Source organism: Balaenoptera acutorostrata, chromosome 14 (genome assembly GCF_949987535.1).
Source record: "Balaenoptera acutorostrata chromosome 14, mBalAcu1.1, whole genome shotgun sequence".
In the NCBI taxonomy this organism is placed as follows: Eukaryota; Metazoa; Chordata; class Mammalia; order Artiodactyla; family Balaenopteridae; genus Balaenoptera; species Balaenoptera acutorostrata.
This window is the reverse complement of record NC_080077.1, coordinates 42,807,508-42,824,353: the sequence shown is the minus strand read 5'-3', so window position 1 is coordinate 42,824,353 and position 16,846 is coordinate 42,807,508. Positions and strand designations below refer to the sequence as shown.

The 16,846-nt window shown below is 38.9% G+C and overlaps 1 protein-coding gene across 2 annotated transcripts in view; it reads right to left on the bottom strand.

Annotated features, from left to right (window-relative positions):
- Positions 1-394: 394 nt before the first annotated feature.
- MAN1A1 (mannosidase alpha class 1A member 1) overlaps positions 395-16,846 on the bottom strand; it is a 168,344-nt gene continuing 151,892 nt past the window's right edge. For both annotated transcript variants that reach the window (XM_007190772.3, XM_057528107.1), the window contains exons 10-13: positions 14,635-14,854; positions 13,702-13,874; positions 1,383-1,498; positions 395-982 (exon numbers count right to left, since the gene is read on the bottom strand). In XM_007190772.3, the coding sequence (XP_007190834.2) occupies positions 856-982; positions 1,383-1,498; positions 13,702-13,874; positions 14,635-14,854 (636 nt within the window). In that variant the 3' untranslated portion in view covers positions 395-855. The remainder of the gene's footprint in view (positions 983-1,382; positions 1,499-13,701; positions 13,875-14,634; positions 14,855-16,846) is intronic.

The following is a 16,846-nucleotide window of genomic DNA, read 5'->3' as shown; positions in this document are numbered from 1 at the left end:
CACTAAAAGTTATACAATTTCCTTTTAAAAAATATAATTCGGTAACAGCAGAGCTCTGAAAAACTGGAAAGCTCACTTCACTGTGTGGTAGAGAATGGAAGAAATTAACCAGTACATGATCCAGAGATGACACAGGGCATTTAAAGTAAACCCTGAGAACTAATTCCCAAATTAGGAAACACTAATATAAGTAACCAACAAAAATATACCGTGGATCCAATGAAATGAGGTCAAGAGGAGATGATCCTTTTGGGATGACATTCTAATTTGAATTAAAATGTGAGTAAAGTATTTTAGAAGACATTCTATCAAATAATGATAGACCTGCATAAGGAGGCTTGTCACAGTTATAAGATCTGTCTCTGGTGGATAGACAAACCAGATTAACACGAAATTGAAAAGGAAAAAGCTTTTTTATTATTTAATTTATTATTATGGCTTTTTGCAACATGGCAAAACATTACAGCTTAAAGCAGACATCATCTCCTCATAGAGGAGGAAAAATTTTTGCAGTCAAATCAAAATTGTGATTAAGAGGTCATTGGTATACCATTCTATTCAGTTTAATAAAAATGATACTACACCTTCATGAACTCCAGAGATAAAAGATTACTTAAAACAAACAAACAAACAAAAAACCATGTGATTCACTGAATGAATAATAAAGGCTACAATAAGGAATTTAGGTCCATCTATGTCTATGATAATAAACATAAAAGACTGCAAAACAATTTTAAAACTTAGAATGATCACAGACCTATTAATAAAAATTCATCATATGCCTGATCACCGGAAAAAGAATTATTAAGGTATGCAGTGAAGGGAATGGAGGAGAGTAAAATATAAAATGTCTTTTTATTTCTCATTGACTTCAACTTTCTTTATATCCCTAGAGAGTACAGGGAGAAGATGTGCCTCGGTATTGAAGATCCAGTGTTCCAGTGGAAGGAGATCATCATCAGAAAATATTAAGTACAAATATCTGGAGAGAGAAACATGGGTATGTGAGGCCTGAGAGACCCTGTCAGCCAGTGAAACCACAAAGAGACAGAAAAAAAACACATCAATGTCTCCATTCATCTTATGGAGAATCATGGACAACCGTCAAGTATAGCAAAACCTTAAGGGGTATACTCATTAATGCCGAAGAAAGAAGCTGCTCTGTGCTTTGGTCCCTGTGTACGAGAACCATACGAAGCAGTCCCAAGTCATTGAACTTACATGATGATGAAAACACACCTGCAATTACTGCCATGCATGTAGAATGGCATTCGGAAGCAGTCACGCTTGATGTTATTTGAATGTGTTCATGATAAAGACAACTAGAAAGAAGATCTCTTCAGGTATCTTAGTCACATACATCCAGAATAATTTTTACTTACTTTAGTGTTTCTGCCAGGAAGAAACTCTGCTGCACATCATCATAGCTCTCCTTATGGAAGTAAACATCCCTGAGGCCTGAATAGCCTCCTTTCACTCTGCAGTGTTTCTCCAAGGCCTAAATCACAAAGAGGAGGGAAAAAAATGGTCACATTCCAGTAAACTGACTGTCACAAATTTTTACCATTAGATTGTCACATTTAAATAAAATAAGGATTCAAATGGAATGATAGATTGCAATAGTTTCAGGTGAAAATTTAAAACACCATAACATGTAAATGCAAATAAAGTATGAAAAGTTAAAGGACATACGGACGGTATATCTCATCTAATTGGAAACACTTCTACATTTAGTTCTGGAATTTCAGTGATTTTTACCATTTCTTTTTATGGTCTAGAGCAGGATGCATCAAACTACAGACCACAAGCTATATCCAGCCTGCTTTTTGTTTTGTAAGTAAAGTATTATTGAACCACAGCCACACTCACTTGTTTACATATTGTGTGTGGCTCTGTTTTTTCACTACAATGGCAGAGTTGAGTAAATGCATAGGGCCCCCAAGCCTAATTCTCTCTGGCCCTTACAGAAAAAGTTTGCTGACCCCTGGTCTAGAGAGATTGTTCATGTCAACTGGGATTCTAAACCGCTGGTTGAGAAAGTGTACTGGACCAAAAACAGCTGCTACTATCATCAGAATATCTTATTTAAAAAAAAATTGATTGTGGAGTACTGAGTGATATTGGTGACCGACAGATATAAAAGAGAAAATGGAAAGCAGTGAAAAAAACATGCTCGGTATCTATTTCTGAAATACATTTTTCTTTTCTTTAGTCTGAGATGGAAGAAAGATGGGATGAAACCACTGGTAACTACCAAGAGAGAAATGAGCCTACATTTCTACAGCTGCCTGACTACAACGAGTACTACAGTCAGAGATGGGAAAAGACACGGGTTGGGCAGTGTGGGAACGAAAATTTAGGTAACACCTAAAATAACTTGCCTTCCATTCTGTCAGCTGCTGCTAACCTGACCGCTCTTTGTATTTGGAAATTACACTGGTTTGCTTTGCTGGTTACCAGGCATAGTCATCTCCAGGAAAGTTATTTTCTATTCACCACATCCTATTAATTCTAATAACTATATGGTCAAATAAAGATTTCCACTGTATACAAACTGCCATTGGAAATCTGGTTCTAATTCATAGAATGTGGACAAAAATAATAAAGTGTAAGCCTAAACCCCTTAAAATTTTTAATGAGATAAAGAAAACACAAGAAACATGAAAAAAATGTTACTCTTAGGTTCTCATGTCATTATTCATTTATTTTTCAGTTTTCTTTTACAGATCACAACCCTGTTCCTCTTTTTTTATGTGCATAATTACATCATATTTTCCTCCCATTTAGCTCAACTACCAAGAAGATATGGCATAGATCTTGCCATGTTAGTTGAGAAAAATCTTCATTGGCTAGAAAAGGGCTTTGGAGGAAAGCACGGCTCTAAGCATGCGGAGCCCAGAAAACGTGAGATGGAAGGCAAAGGCAGGGAGCAGGAATGTGGTGCTGAGCGCTCAGCTTCCATCTGCAGACACTGATAATGAGGATATTGATTCTGCACCCTAGGGCTGGAGGGCAGAAGGGAGAGAGCATGGGGCCCGGAGGAGAAGCATTTAATTACCAGGTGAAAGAAAATCTAACTGGCAGGCTATGTGAATAAAAAACACCCATCTCCTCGTTTGGTACTGTTTAAAAGCCCTGGGGAATATAAGAACAATTAACTTAAAAAAAAGCTTTGATTCTATTCTTAGTTTCAGACAAAGAGCTAAGTGGGGGAAAAGCCTGAAGAAAGGAACTTTCAGTTTCTATTATATTTTTCCTTCCTTCTTTTTTGATAACAGTTCTTTTTGACAAAAAGTCAAATACCAGATACATGGAGTAGGCCAAAAATTATTTGTAAAAAAGGAAAAAAACCCCAAGATTTAGAAGACATGGGTAAATTTGTTATTACTGAACATAAGGAAATCCTATTTCTAGACATCTCCTTAAAAAAAAGATTTTATCCACAGAAGTTTTTCTTGGTTTGCCCCTTGAAGTTCTTTGGTAATAAAGAAATAAGCTAAAGAGAGGGCCAGGCATGATAAACAGCTAACCCTCCCTCCCGTAGAAATTTCTAAAAGCTCCTTCTTTTATTATAGAAAAAAGAGTTGTTTTTGGGGTAGGCACTGCCCAAACGTTGTTCATCTTTTCAGTTCACCTCCACTCATTCTTTTTCTCCCCCAATCCTGATGTGGTGAACCAGAGTAGTCAAGAAGACAATCTAACGTTTTAGAGGTGGGGACCAAATCCAAGCTCCAGACTCCCTAGCTGTGGCCTCAGTTTCCTGGACCCAGGCAGCATGCCTTTTCTCAACATGAGGTTGTCCTGAGAATAAAACTCAAGACTAGTCCAGAAGATGGCGGAGGAGTAAGATGTGGAGATCACCTTCCTCCCCACAAATACATCAAAGATACATCTACATGTGGAACAACTCCTACAGAACACCTACTGAATGCTGGCAGAAGACCTCAGACTTCCCAAAAGGCAAGAAACTCCCCATGTACCTGGGTAGGGCAAAAGAAAAAAGAAAAAACAGAGACAAAAGAATAGGGACGGGACCTGCACCTCTGGGAGGGAGCTGTGAAGGAGGAAAAATTTCCACACACTAGGAAGCCCCTTCACTGGCAGAGACGGGGGTTGGCCGGGCGGAAGCTTCGGAGCCACGGAGGAGAGCGCAGCAATAAGGGTGCAGAGGGCAAAGCGGAGAGATTCCCCACAGAGGATCGGTGCCAACCGGCACTCACCAGCCTGAGAGGCTTGTCTGCTCACCCGCCGGGGTGGGCAGGGGCTGGGAGCTGAGGCTCAGACTTCGGAGGTCAGATCCCAGGGAGAGGACTGGGGTTGGCTGCGTGAGCACAGCCTGAAGGGGGCTAGTGCACCACAGCTAGCTGGGAGAGAGTCCGGGAAAAAGTCTGGAACTGCCTAAGAGGCAAGAGACCACTGTTTTGGGGTGCATGAGGAGAGGGGATTCCTTCCCTGTCTGTCCACAGAAGGCAGAGCACTGCCTAAAGAAGCTCCAGAGACGGGCACGAGCTGCAGCTATCAACTCAGACACCAGAGATGGGCTTAAATGCTAATGCGGCTGCTGCAGCCACCAAGAAGCCTGTGTGCAAGCACAGGTCACTATCCACACCTCCCTTCCCAGGACCCTGTGCAGCCCGCCCCTGCCAGGGTCCTGTGATCCAGGGACAACTTCCCCGGGGAGAACACACTGCGCGCCTCAGGCTGTTGCAACGCCATGTCGGCCTCTGCCACCGCAGGCTCGCCCCGCATTCTGTACTCCTCCCTCCCCCTGGCCTGAGTGAGCCAGAGTCTCCTAATCACCCGCTGCTTTAACCCCGTCCTGTCTGAGAGAAGAACAGACGCCTGAGGGCAATCTACACAGAGAGGCAGGGCCAAACTCAAAGCTGAACCCCAGGAGCTGTGCGAACAAAGTAGAGAAAGGGAAATCTCTCCCAGCAGCCTCAGGAGCAGTGGATTAAATCTCCACAATCAACTTGAGCTATCCTGCATCTGTGGAATATCTGAATAGACAACAAATGAACCCAAAATTGAGGCGGTGGACTTTGGGAGCAACTGTAGACTTGGGGTTTGCTGTCTGTGACTGACTTGTTTCTGATTTTTATGTTTATCTTAGTATAGTTTTTAGTGCTTGTTATCATTGGTGGATTTGTTTATTGGTTTGGTTGCTCTCTCTTTTTTTTTTTTACTTAATTTTTAAATTTTATTTTATTTATTATTATTATTATTTTTTCTTTCTTTTTTTCCTCTCTTTTCTTCTAGCCACATGGCTAACAGGGTCTTGGTGCTCTGGCTGGGTGTCAGGTCTGAGCCTCTGAGGTGGGAGAGACGAGTTCAGGACAGTGGACCACCAGAGACCTCCAGGCCCCACATAATATCAATCAGCGAGAGCTCTCCCAGAGATCTCCGTCTCAATGCTAAGACCCAGCTCTACCCAACAGCCAGCAAGCTCCAGTGCTGGACGCCCCATGCCAAACAACTAGCAAGAGAGGAACACAAACCCACCCATTAGCAGAGAGGCTGCCTAAAATCATAATAAGGTCACAGACACCCCAAAACACACCACTGGATGCAGCCCTGTCTACCCAAAAGACAATATCCAGCCCCACCCACCAGAACACAGGCGCGAGTCCCCTCTACCAGGAAGCCTACACAACCCACTGAACCAACCTTACCCACTGGGGGCAGACACCAAAAACAACAGGAACTACGAACCTGCAGCCTGTGAAAAGGAGACCCCAAACACAGTAAGTTAAGCAAAACGGGAAGCAAGAGAAATATGCAGCAGATGAAGGAGCAAGGTAAAAACCCACCAGACCAAACAAATGAAGAGGACATAGGCAGTCTACCTGAAAAAGAATTCAGAGTTATGATAGTAAAGATGATCCAAAATCTTGGAAACAGAATGGAGAAAATAAAAGAAATGTTTAACAAGGACCTAGAAGAAATAAAGAGCAAACAAACAATGATGAACAATACAATAAATGAAATTAAAAATTCTCTAGAAGAAATCGATAGCAGAATAACTGAGGCAGAAGAACGGATAAGTGACCTGGAAGATAAAATAGTGGAAATAACTACTGCAGAGCAGAATAAAGACAAAAGAATTGAGGACAGTCTCAGAGACCTCTGGGACAACATTAAACACACCAACATTCGAATTATAGGGGTTCCAGAAGAAGAAGAGAAAAAGAAAGGGACTGAGAAAATATTTGAAGAGATTATAGTTGAAAACTTCCCTAATATGGGAAAGGAAATAGTCAATCAAGTCCAGGAAGTGCAGAGAGTCCCATACAGGATAAATCCAAGGAGAAACACACCAAGACACATATTAATCAAACTATCAAAAATTAAATACAAAGAAAAAATATTAAAAGCAGCAAGGGAAAAACAACAAATAACATACAAGGGAATCTCCATAACGTTAACAGCTGATCTTTCAGCAGAAACTCTGCAAGCAAGAAGGGTGTGGCAGGACATATTTAAAGTGATAAAAGGGAAAAACCTACAACCAAGAGTACTCTACCCAGTAAGGATCTCATTCAGATTCCACAGAGAAATTAAAACCTTTATAGACAAGCAAAAGTTAAGAGAATTCAGCACCACCAAACCAGCATTACAACAAACGCTAAAGGAACTTCTCTAGGCAGGAAACACAAGAGAAGGAAAAGATCTACAAAAACAAACCCCAAACAATTAAGAAAATGGTAATAGGAACATACATATCGATAACTACCTTAAAAGTAAATGGATTAAATGCTCCAACCAAAAGACATAGACTGGCTGAATGGATACAAAAATAAGACCTGTATATATGCTGTCTACAAGAGACCCACTTCAGACCTAGGGACACATACAGGCTGAAACTGAGGGGATGGAAAAAGATATTCCATGCAAATGGAAATCAAAAGAAAGCTAGAGTAGCAATTCTCATATCAGACAAAATCAACTTTAAAATAAAGACTATTATAAGAGACAAAGAAGGACACTACATAATGATGAAGGGATCAATCCAAAAAGAAGATATAACAATTGTAAATATTTATGCACCCAACATAGGAGAACCTCAATACATAAGGCAAATGCTAACAGCCATAAAAGAGGAAATCGACAGTAACACAGTAATAGTAGGGGACTTTAACACCCCACTTCCACCAATGGACAGATCATCCAAAATGAAAATAAATAAGGAAACACAAGGATTAAATGACACATTAAACAAGATGGACTTAACTGATATTTATAGGACATTCCATCCAAAAACAACAGAATACACTTTCTTCTCAAAGTGCTCATGGAACATTCTCCAGGATAGATCATATCTTGGGTCACAGATCAAGCCTTGGTAAATTTAAGAAAATTGAAATCATATCAAGTATCTTTTCTGACCACAATGCTATGAGACTAGATGTCAATTACAGGAAAAAAACTGTAAAAAATAAAAACACTTGGAGGCTAAACAATATGCTACTAAATAACCAAGAGATCACTGAAGAAATCAAAGAGGAAATAAAAAAATACTCAGAAACAAATGACAACGAAAACACAACGACCCAAAACCTATGGGATGCAGCAAAAGCAGCTCTAAAAGGGAAGTTTATAGCAATACAATCCTACCTCAAGAAACAAGAAAAATCTCAAATAAACAACCTAAACTTACACCTAAAGAAATTAGAGAAAGAAGAACAAAAAACCCCCCAAAGTTAGCAGAAGGAAAGAAATCATAAAGATCAGATCAGAAATAAATGAAAAAGAAATGAAGGAAACAATAGCAAAGATCAATAAAACTAAAAGCTGGTTCTTTGAGAAGATAAAATTGATAAACCATTAGCCAGACTCATCAAGAAAAAAAGGGAGAAGACTCAAACCAATAGAATTAGAAATGAAAAAGGAGAAGTAACAACGGACACTGCAGAAATACAAACGATCATGAGAGATTACTACAAGCAACTATATGGCAATAAAATGGACAAACTGGAAGAAATGGACAAATTCTTAGAAAAGCACAACCTTCCGAGACTGAACCAGGAAGAAACAGAAAGTATAAACAGATCAATCACAAGCAATGAAATTGAAACCCTGATTAAAAATCTTCCAACAAACAAAAGCCCAGGACCAGATGGCTTCACAGGTGAATTCTATCAAACATTTAGAGAAGAGCTAACACCTATCCTTCTCAAACTCTTCCAAAATATAGCAGAGGGAGGAACACCCCAAACTCATTCTACAAGGCCACCATCACCCTGATACCAAAACCAGACAAAGATGTCACAAAAAAAGAAAACTATAGGCCAATATCACTGATGAACATAGATGCAAAAATCCTCAACAGAATACTAGCAAACAGAATCCAACAGCACATTAAAAGGATTAAACACCATGATCAATTGGGTTTTATCTCAGGAATGCAAGGATTCTTCAATATACGCAAATCAATCAATGTCATACATCATATTAACAAATTGAAGGAGAAAAACCATATGATCATCTCAATAGCTGCAGAAAAAGCTTTCAGCAAAATTCAACATCCATTTATGATAAAAACCCTCCAGAAAGCAGGCATAGAGGGAACTTATGTCAACATAATAAAGGCCATATATGACAAACCCACAGCCAACATCATTCTCAATGGTAAAAAACTGAAACAATTTCCACTAAGACCAGGAACAAGACAAGGTTGTCCACTCTCACTTCTATTATTCAACATAGTTTTGGAAGTTTTAGCCACAGCAATCAGAGAAGAAAAAGAAATAAAAGGAATCCAAATCGGAAAAGAAGAAGTAAAACTGTCACTGTTTGCAGATGACATGATACTATACATAGAGAATCCTAAAGATGCTACTAGAAAACTACTAGAGCTAATCAATGAATTTGGTAAAGTAGCAGGATACAAAATTAATGCACAGAAGTCTCTTGTCTTCCTATACACTAATGATGAAAAATCTGAAAGAGAAATTAAGGAAACACTCCCATTTACCATTGCAACAAAAAGAACAATATACCCAAGAATAAACCTACCTAAGGAGACAAAAGACCCGTATGCTGAAAACAATAAGACACTGATGAAAGAAATTAAAGATGATACAAACAGATGGAGAGATGTATATACCATGTTCTTGGATTGGAAGAATCAATATTGTGAAAATGACTATACTACTCAAAGCAATCTACAGATTCAAGGCAATCCCTATCAGACTACCAATGGCATTTTTCACAGAACTAGAAGAAAAAATTGCACAATTTGTATGGAAACACAAAAGACCCTGAATAGCCAAAGCAATCTTGGGAAAGAAAAACGGAGCTGGAGGAATCAGGCTCCCCGACTTCAGACTATACTACAAAGCTACAGTCATCAAGACAGTATGGTACTGGCACAAAAACAGAAATATAGATCAATGGAACAGGATAGAAAGCCCAGAGATAAACCCACGCATATATGGTCACCTTATTTTTGATAAAGGAGGCAAGAATGTACAATGGAGAAAAGACAGCCTCTTCTATAAGTGGTGCTGTGAAAACTGGACAGCTACATGTAAAAGAATGAAATTAGAACACTCCCTAACACCACACACAAAAATAAAATCAAAATGGATTAAAGACCTAAATGTAAGGCCAGACAGTATAAAACTCTCAGAGGAAAACATAGGTAGAACACTCTATGACATAAATCACAGCAAGATTCTTTTTGACCCACCTCCTAGAGGAATGGAAATAAAAACAAAAATAAACAAATGGGACCTAATGAAACTTAAAAGCTTTTGCACAGCAAAGGAAACCATAAACAAGACGAGAAGACAACACTTAGAAAGAGAGAAAATATTTGCAAACGAAGCTACTGACAAAGGATTAATCTCCAAAATATACAAGCAGCTCATGCAGCTCAATATCAAAAAAACAAACAACCCAATCCACAAATGGGCAGAAGACCTAAATAGACATTTCTCCAAAGAAGATATACAGATTGCCAACGAACACATGAAAGGATGCTCAACATCACTAATCATTAGAGAAATGCAAATCAAAACTACAATGAAGTATCACCTCACACCAGTCAGAATGGCCATCATCAAAAAATCTGCAAACAATAAATGCTGGAGAGGGTTTGCGAAAAGGGAACTCTCCTGCACTGTTGGTGGGAATGTAAATTGATATAGCCACTATGGAGAACAGTATGGAGGTTCCTTAAAAAACTAAAAATAGAACTACCATATGACCCAGCAGTCCAACTACTGGGCATATACCCAGAGAAAACCATAATTCAAAAAGAGTCATGTACCACAATGTTCACTGCAGCACTAGTTACAATAGCCAGGACATGGAAGCAACCTAAGTGTCCATCAACAGATGAATGGATAAAGAAGATGTGGCACATATATACAATGGAATATTACTCAGCCATAAAAAGAAATGAAATTGAGTTATTTGCAGTGAGGTGGATGGACCTAGAGTCTGTAATGCAGAGTGAAGTAAGTCAGAAGGAGAAAAACAAATACCATATGCTACTACATATGTATGGAATCTAAAAAAAAAAAATGGTTCTGAAGAACCTAGGGGCAGGACAGGAATAAAGAGGCAGATGTAGAGAATGGACTTGAGGACACGGGGAGGGGGAAGGGTAAGCTGGGACGAAGTGAGAGAGTAGCATTGACATATATACACTAACAAATGTAAAATATATAGCTACTGGGAAGCAGCTCCATGGCACGGGGAGATCAGCTTGGTGCTCTGTGACCACCTAGATGGGTGGGATAAGGAGGATGGGAAGGAGATGCAAGAGGGCGGAGATATGGGGATATATGTATACATATAACTGATTCACTTTGCTATACAGCAGAAACTAACACAACATTGTAAAGCAATTATACTCCAATAAAGATGTTTAAAAAAAAACAAATAAAACTCAAGATGAAGCCACACTTAGCACAGTGACAGGGGCCTTTCAGGTGTTTAGAGAGGCCTAGCTATTTTTATTTTTTGAGGCTTTTGGTAAGTTAAGAAGAAAAAAGGGGGGAGGATGCTGAAGAGGCATCTTTAACTTTCAAAAAATGAAAAACCTTCATGTCAAGTCTAAATTTTAAGACTTTAGGGATGTGAAGCTGGGGACAAGCAGCTCTCCTGGGCCCCCTGTAAGAGGCCCTGGTTTTACAGTTTTTCCACAGTGGAAGTGGCTATGTAACCAGGCCGCTTAGTCTGATCAGAACATCATTTCACCACAGTGTGTTCTTGGGGCTCTCAGCCTCTGGGCAAGAGTTCCTCTAAAAACAGAACATGAGACAAGGATTGGATGCAGGGAGATTTTGGGGGAGGTGATATCAGGAAGTGAGCGAGTGAGTGGGGCGAATGAAACAAGGAAGGGAGAAGGGCCAGTGAAATACACGTTGAGCAGGTCACTGCTGTGTGCATGGGGGGGGGGGTTGCTCCCGCTGGAAACCCTGTGAGGAACCATCTAGAATGCATCTCAGAATTATTCTTCAGAGGAGTAAGACTGGATAGTTATCCATCAACTCTAAAACCTCACTGGCTGAGGGCTGCCCCTGGGGTTGCAGACTCTCCCACGCTTCCCAGACCACAGCCAGCTGCCTGTGAAGGGGCTCTGAGTCAGCACAGCTGACAAGACTGGGCGCTGGAAGTCATGCTGCCCGCAGGTCAGGGTGCCGCCCACTGGAGCCGTAGCTGAGACATAGGGTGGGCTGAGGAGATGGGACACAGGAAAAAAGGAAAAAAAAGGGCTGCCATACCTCCTAAGTCTATGGTCTTCGTGCTTTACGAAAGACCAAGAGCCCCTAGCACTCACTCCTCCCTCCCCACTACACCTCAAGTTCTAACAGAAGTTATTGGTACTACTGGCAAAAACAAGGGGAATTCCTGTGTTGTGACAAGTTAACAATTTGACATCATATGCTACACTAAAAGAGGTTAATGGATAAAAATCGTAACACATCAAACCAGCCTTATTACCCTACAAACAAACCTTGCACCCCCCCACAAAGAACCAAGCAAATGGAAGCTTCCTGCCCACATGACAGTATTTACTTACTTCTTCCACTTTTGATCAATTCTGTTATATATTTTTCACACTTTAACGTCTCTAAAATTGGCAATGTCATAATTTAATTGGTAGTGTTGTGCTTTCTTAATGGTATATAAAATGGTGTTTCTTATCAATTATGGTGTTTTATATTTGATGAAATGTTATTTCTGATATTTTCAATTTAAACTGATATTTGCAAGGTGAGTATTAACCTTAATTTCTTTGCTGGCCTATTGAAGACCAAAATAATTCCCAATCACCAAGGCTTAGATGAACCTCAATTTTAATATACTTTTTTCAGAGGAAAAAACATAAACTTAAAGAAACTGAAATTACAACTAACCATAATTAGAAAATTATGCAAAAAAAAGAGGCCTAAAAAATTGTTATTACTTAAAATGATTGATAACTGGTTATAAGACACACATTAAATGAAGAGGGTAATAAGCAAGATTCATCAATGGCTTCCTAAGATATCAGTTAAATTTTACACAAAGGCAATATTCATTTCAGATTTCCCGAGAGGAGTTATTCCTAATGGTTTTAAAAGACAGCTAACTTTCTGGGCTTCCCTGGTGGCGCAGTGGTTGAGAGTCTGCCTGCCAATGCAGGGGACACGGGTTCGAGCCCTGGTCTGGGAGGATCCCACATGCCGCAGAGCAACTAGGCCCGTGAGCCACAACTACTGAGCCTGCGCGTCTGGAGCCTGTGCTCTGCAACAAGAGAGGCCGCGATAGTGAGAGGCCCGCGCACAGCGATGAAGAGTGGCCCCCGCTTGCCACAACTAGAGAAAGCCCTCGCACAGAAATGAAGACCCAACGCAACCAAAAATAAATAATAAATAAATAAATAAATAACTAAAAAAAAAAGACAGCTAACTTTCTAACAAAGAGTGCTAGACAATAAGAGAATGTAATTAAAGCATTTGCTTGTTCTTATTCCCTGAATTCCCTCTCACTCCTTTTGGAATGATAGCTCTTAAAATTAGACGTTGTTTGATGCATATCCTGAAGGGCACCTCTGCTGGCATTCGGCACACAAAGTGTTCAACCGATTAGTTTAGGAAGATGATACACCATATTCAGCAGGAAGAGACCCAAGAAGTGACAAAGACAATTCAAATAACACACTGGACAGATAGGAAGCTTATAGATATTTGGAGAATCCTGAGACTAGTGTTGGAATATTCTTGTACAAAGTAGTTCTTCTATAGGTACTTTCTAAAATTTAGCTCTAAGTAGCTAATTTACTCTAACTAAAAGCATATTTTATCATTTTCATGCCCAAAGACTAAAAGAAGCAATCACATAGTGGTTTCTTGAAACAGAGAGCAGTTTGGGCTAACTATTCCCAAGCTGCCTGTAATCCTTTGTGGAATTAACCGATCAGCATTTTTATAGTCATGAGAACTTAATTTTATAATATGCCTTTCTAGATTTCTCCTTCAACACCAGAGTAGGTATATTTATATCACTGTTACGTAAAGCAAAGCTGAAGCCAGGGATATAGGATGACTTAACTGAAAACACTCAGTCTTGAATGGAAAGATGGCTGGTCAAAACTTTAAGTTTTAAAAATCATAGAAAAGTTGATATGCTAGATTTATAGGTATCACTGAACATTTTTTCCACAGACATTTTTCTATAAGAAACTTGAGCAAGCTAAAACGTCACCTCTACAGCTTCCCAGGCCCATTTCCTGTATTTTGGATCATGAGTCAGTCGCCACATGTACATGTAAGTCTCAACAACTTCTGGCCGTAGGATGTAGTATTTTTCATTTTGCCTCGTAGCAATGGCTTCAACACCGCCATCGAATCTGAAGGCTTCTGGTCCCAGTTTCGCAACTAAAGGAGATGCAATGGAGGACAAGGGTTATTGTCCTAGACAATGTTTAGTGTCTATAACTTAAGTGAAACTAGAAAGTACCTTACAAGATTCAAGAGAGGTGCCAAAACAATCATTTTAAGCAATAATTATAAACACTCTATAATAAGCAATATTCAATATACCTTTATAATTTATTCATCGAAAAGAGTCCATTTTAGAAAATGGTAATGATCCCTTATTTTCTTTCATTTAACCACCATTTACTGAGCACCTACTGGGTAGGTGCAAAGCACCACCTTATTAGTGAGCTAGAAAATCAGTGGTTGAGAATTATAAGTCATTATGTCATGAAGGTTATTTAGTATTTGTACATCAAACTCCTATTTTATAAGAAGGCCGCCAGACTCATCATATATTTCATGGAGATTCTGGGAAGATTAATAATGGTTTATAACATACCAAGTTTCTTTTGTACTGGGACAGAGACTCTCACCCAATGTTATTTACCTAAAGCAGGGCCAATAAGTTAGACAGACTTAACCCTTTATGGCCTGGATTTTTGTTTCTTGGTAAACTAAAGGTAAATATTTTTATATAGAAGAGCAATGCTTCTTGAAGTAAAAATAGATTCATTTAAGATATTAATCATGATCATCAAGTTTCATCAGGCATGGTGGATGTTCTTTTGATGGCAACAAATGGACAAAATGGACAAAGTTCCTTACTGAATGAAATAAAAAGCACACAGATTGTGTATGAAGAGTAACAGGTACTCACATGTGCGATTGTAAGATTCATGACAGGTACGGGCAATTTCAGCCCCGAGTTGAAGGTAGTGTTGGGTCAGGCCTTCAGGAGCGTTGTCTGCCCCGAGGGCAAACATGCCTCCCGCAAAGCAGGTCAGGTGGCCCATCTTGTGTTCCAGGAGGCCCCCTTTCCACTCTGCGATGTAAGTCAGTCCGTTACGTGACTTCCGGATCAAGTGAGTCTCAATTGCCTGAAAATAATACTTATTTTCAACATTTTGTAATCTCTTCTCAGATTTATACCAAAAACACCACAACATTAAAAAAAATAAAAAAAGATAAAACATCACTCACGATTTGAGTTTGTTACTACAAATCCAATTCAACCTGAAATTTCATGTTATTGCTCTCTGTATATGTCCTCTAGTCTACGCCTTATTAGTTTGGTTAGTTAGAATTAACACTGTTGGGCCAGCCCAGTAGGTTTTGCTTGGTTCCATGACCAAACACTTGTAGTCCTCATACTGAAAAAGCTGTTTCCTTTTCAAAGATAGGCCACTGGTATAGTGGTAAGAGCTGCTTTAGTGCATTTCCATTTTCACAAATGGAGAAACAACACAAAGCACAGGCTCTGCCATGAATGGTGAACAGACCATATTTGTGTATAAAATCCAGGCTGGTGGTATTACCCCTCCTTTCTCTCTCTTAGGCTTGGAGGGGTAGCAAAACAGAAAAAGGAGCTGTTCTTGAGTCAATCAGATTGCTTGGCTTCAAATTCCAGCTCTGACACTTACTATCTGTAAACTCTGTGGGTAATTTGCTTACTGTATCTTTAAATCTCAGTGTCCATAGGCATAAAATGGGAATAGTAGTATCCACTGAGAAAACTGCAACATTTTGCTTATAAAGCAGTCAGTACTGTGATTAGCACTTGATAAAGGTCATTTATCATCATCACATCTCCATTATGGTAACACTTGAATTAAATTCCTCCCTAATAATTCTTTTAAAAAGGACATTAATCCACAATGAATAAGTATTTTTTTTTTTAAAAAGAATAAAGGTCTGTAAATTTGGGAGAAATGATGTTTACAAAAGTGGCTTGTTAAACACCTTTTATTTCTGCCCCAGGACTGTTGATATTCTTTTGAATAAACAAAATAAAATAAGCTTTTTTTAAAAAAAACCCCAAAATTGTAGTGTAAATGCTTGGAATTACTATTTTTAATTACTTTAACAGGAAATGGTCCTCTACACCCCCAATTACTTCTTGGAAGGAGAAGGGCTATGATTGTGGCTATAACTGTTATACAGTTATAAAAAAAGAGAGGATTTTAGGAATCACATTTGGGAATACAGGCATAGCTCATTTTATTGAGCCTTGCTTTATTGTGCTTTGCAGATATTGCATTTTTCACAAATTGAAGTTTTGCAGTGACCCTGCGTCAAGCAAGTCTATCAGTGCTGTTTTTCCAACAGCATTTGCTCTTTTCATGTCTCAGTGTCACATTTTGATAATCTGCAATACTTCAAACTTTTTCATTATTATTATATTTGTTATGGTGATCTGTATCAGTGATCTTTAACATTACTATTACAACTCACTGAAGACTCAGATGATGGTTAGCATTTTTTAACTAAGGTAAGTACATTGTTTTTTTAGACATACTGCTATTGTACATTAAACAGTCTAGAGTATAGTGTAAATATTAACTTTATATGCACGGGGCAACCAAAAATTTCATGTGACTTGCTCTACTGTGTTATTCACTTTATTGCAGTGGTCTGGAACTGAACCCACAATATCTCTGAGGCATGCCTGTAGTAGATACAGACTACTTGTGATACAGAAGAATGAATGAAAATGAATGCATAGGTAGATAAAACCTCTCCTACCTTTACTGGAAATAAACAAATGAAACCAAGATGGTAAGAAATAAATGAACGCACTACTGTGCTCATTAACTGTGGTTAAGCTAATTTTATTGATGGTCTAGTTATTACATTAATATTTCATTCTTATTTAATGCAACTGAACATCTTAGCTATTTATACTTCTCATAGCACAAATTGCAATAAAGTCCTTCAAGCAGATACTTGTTCATCACCCAAGAAATTATTCTTTCTACATGGCAAGAGTAATAGCTTTTGAGCATGCATTAGAGAAACATTATTACCCTGTTACAGATCCTGAATAAAGTACTATATTATTTTTGGCATGATTCTGACCAAGTTGCTATCTC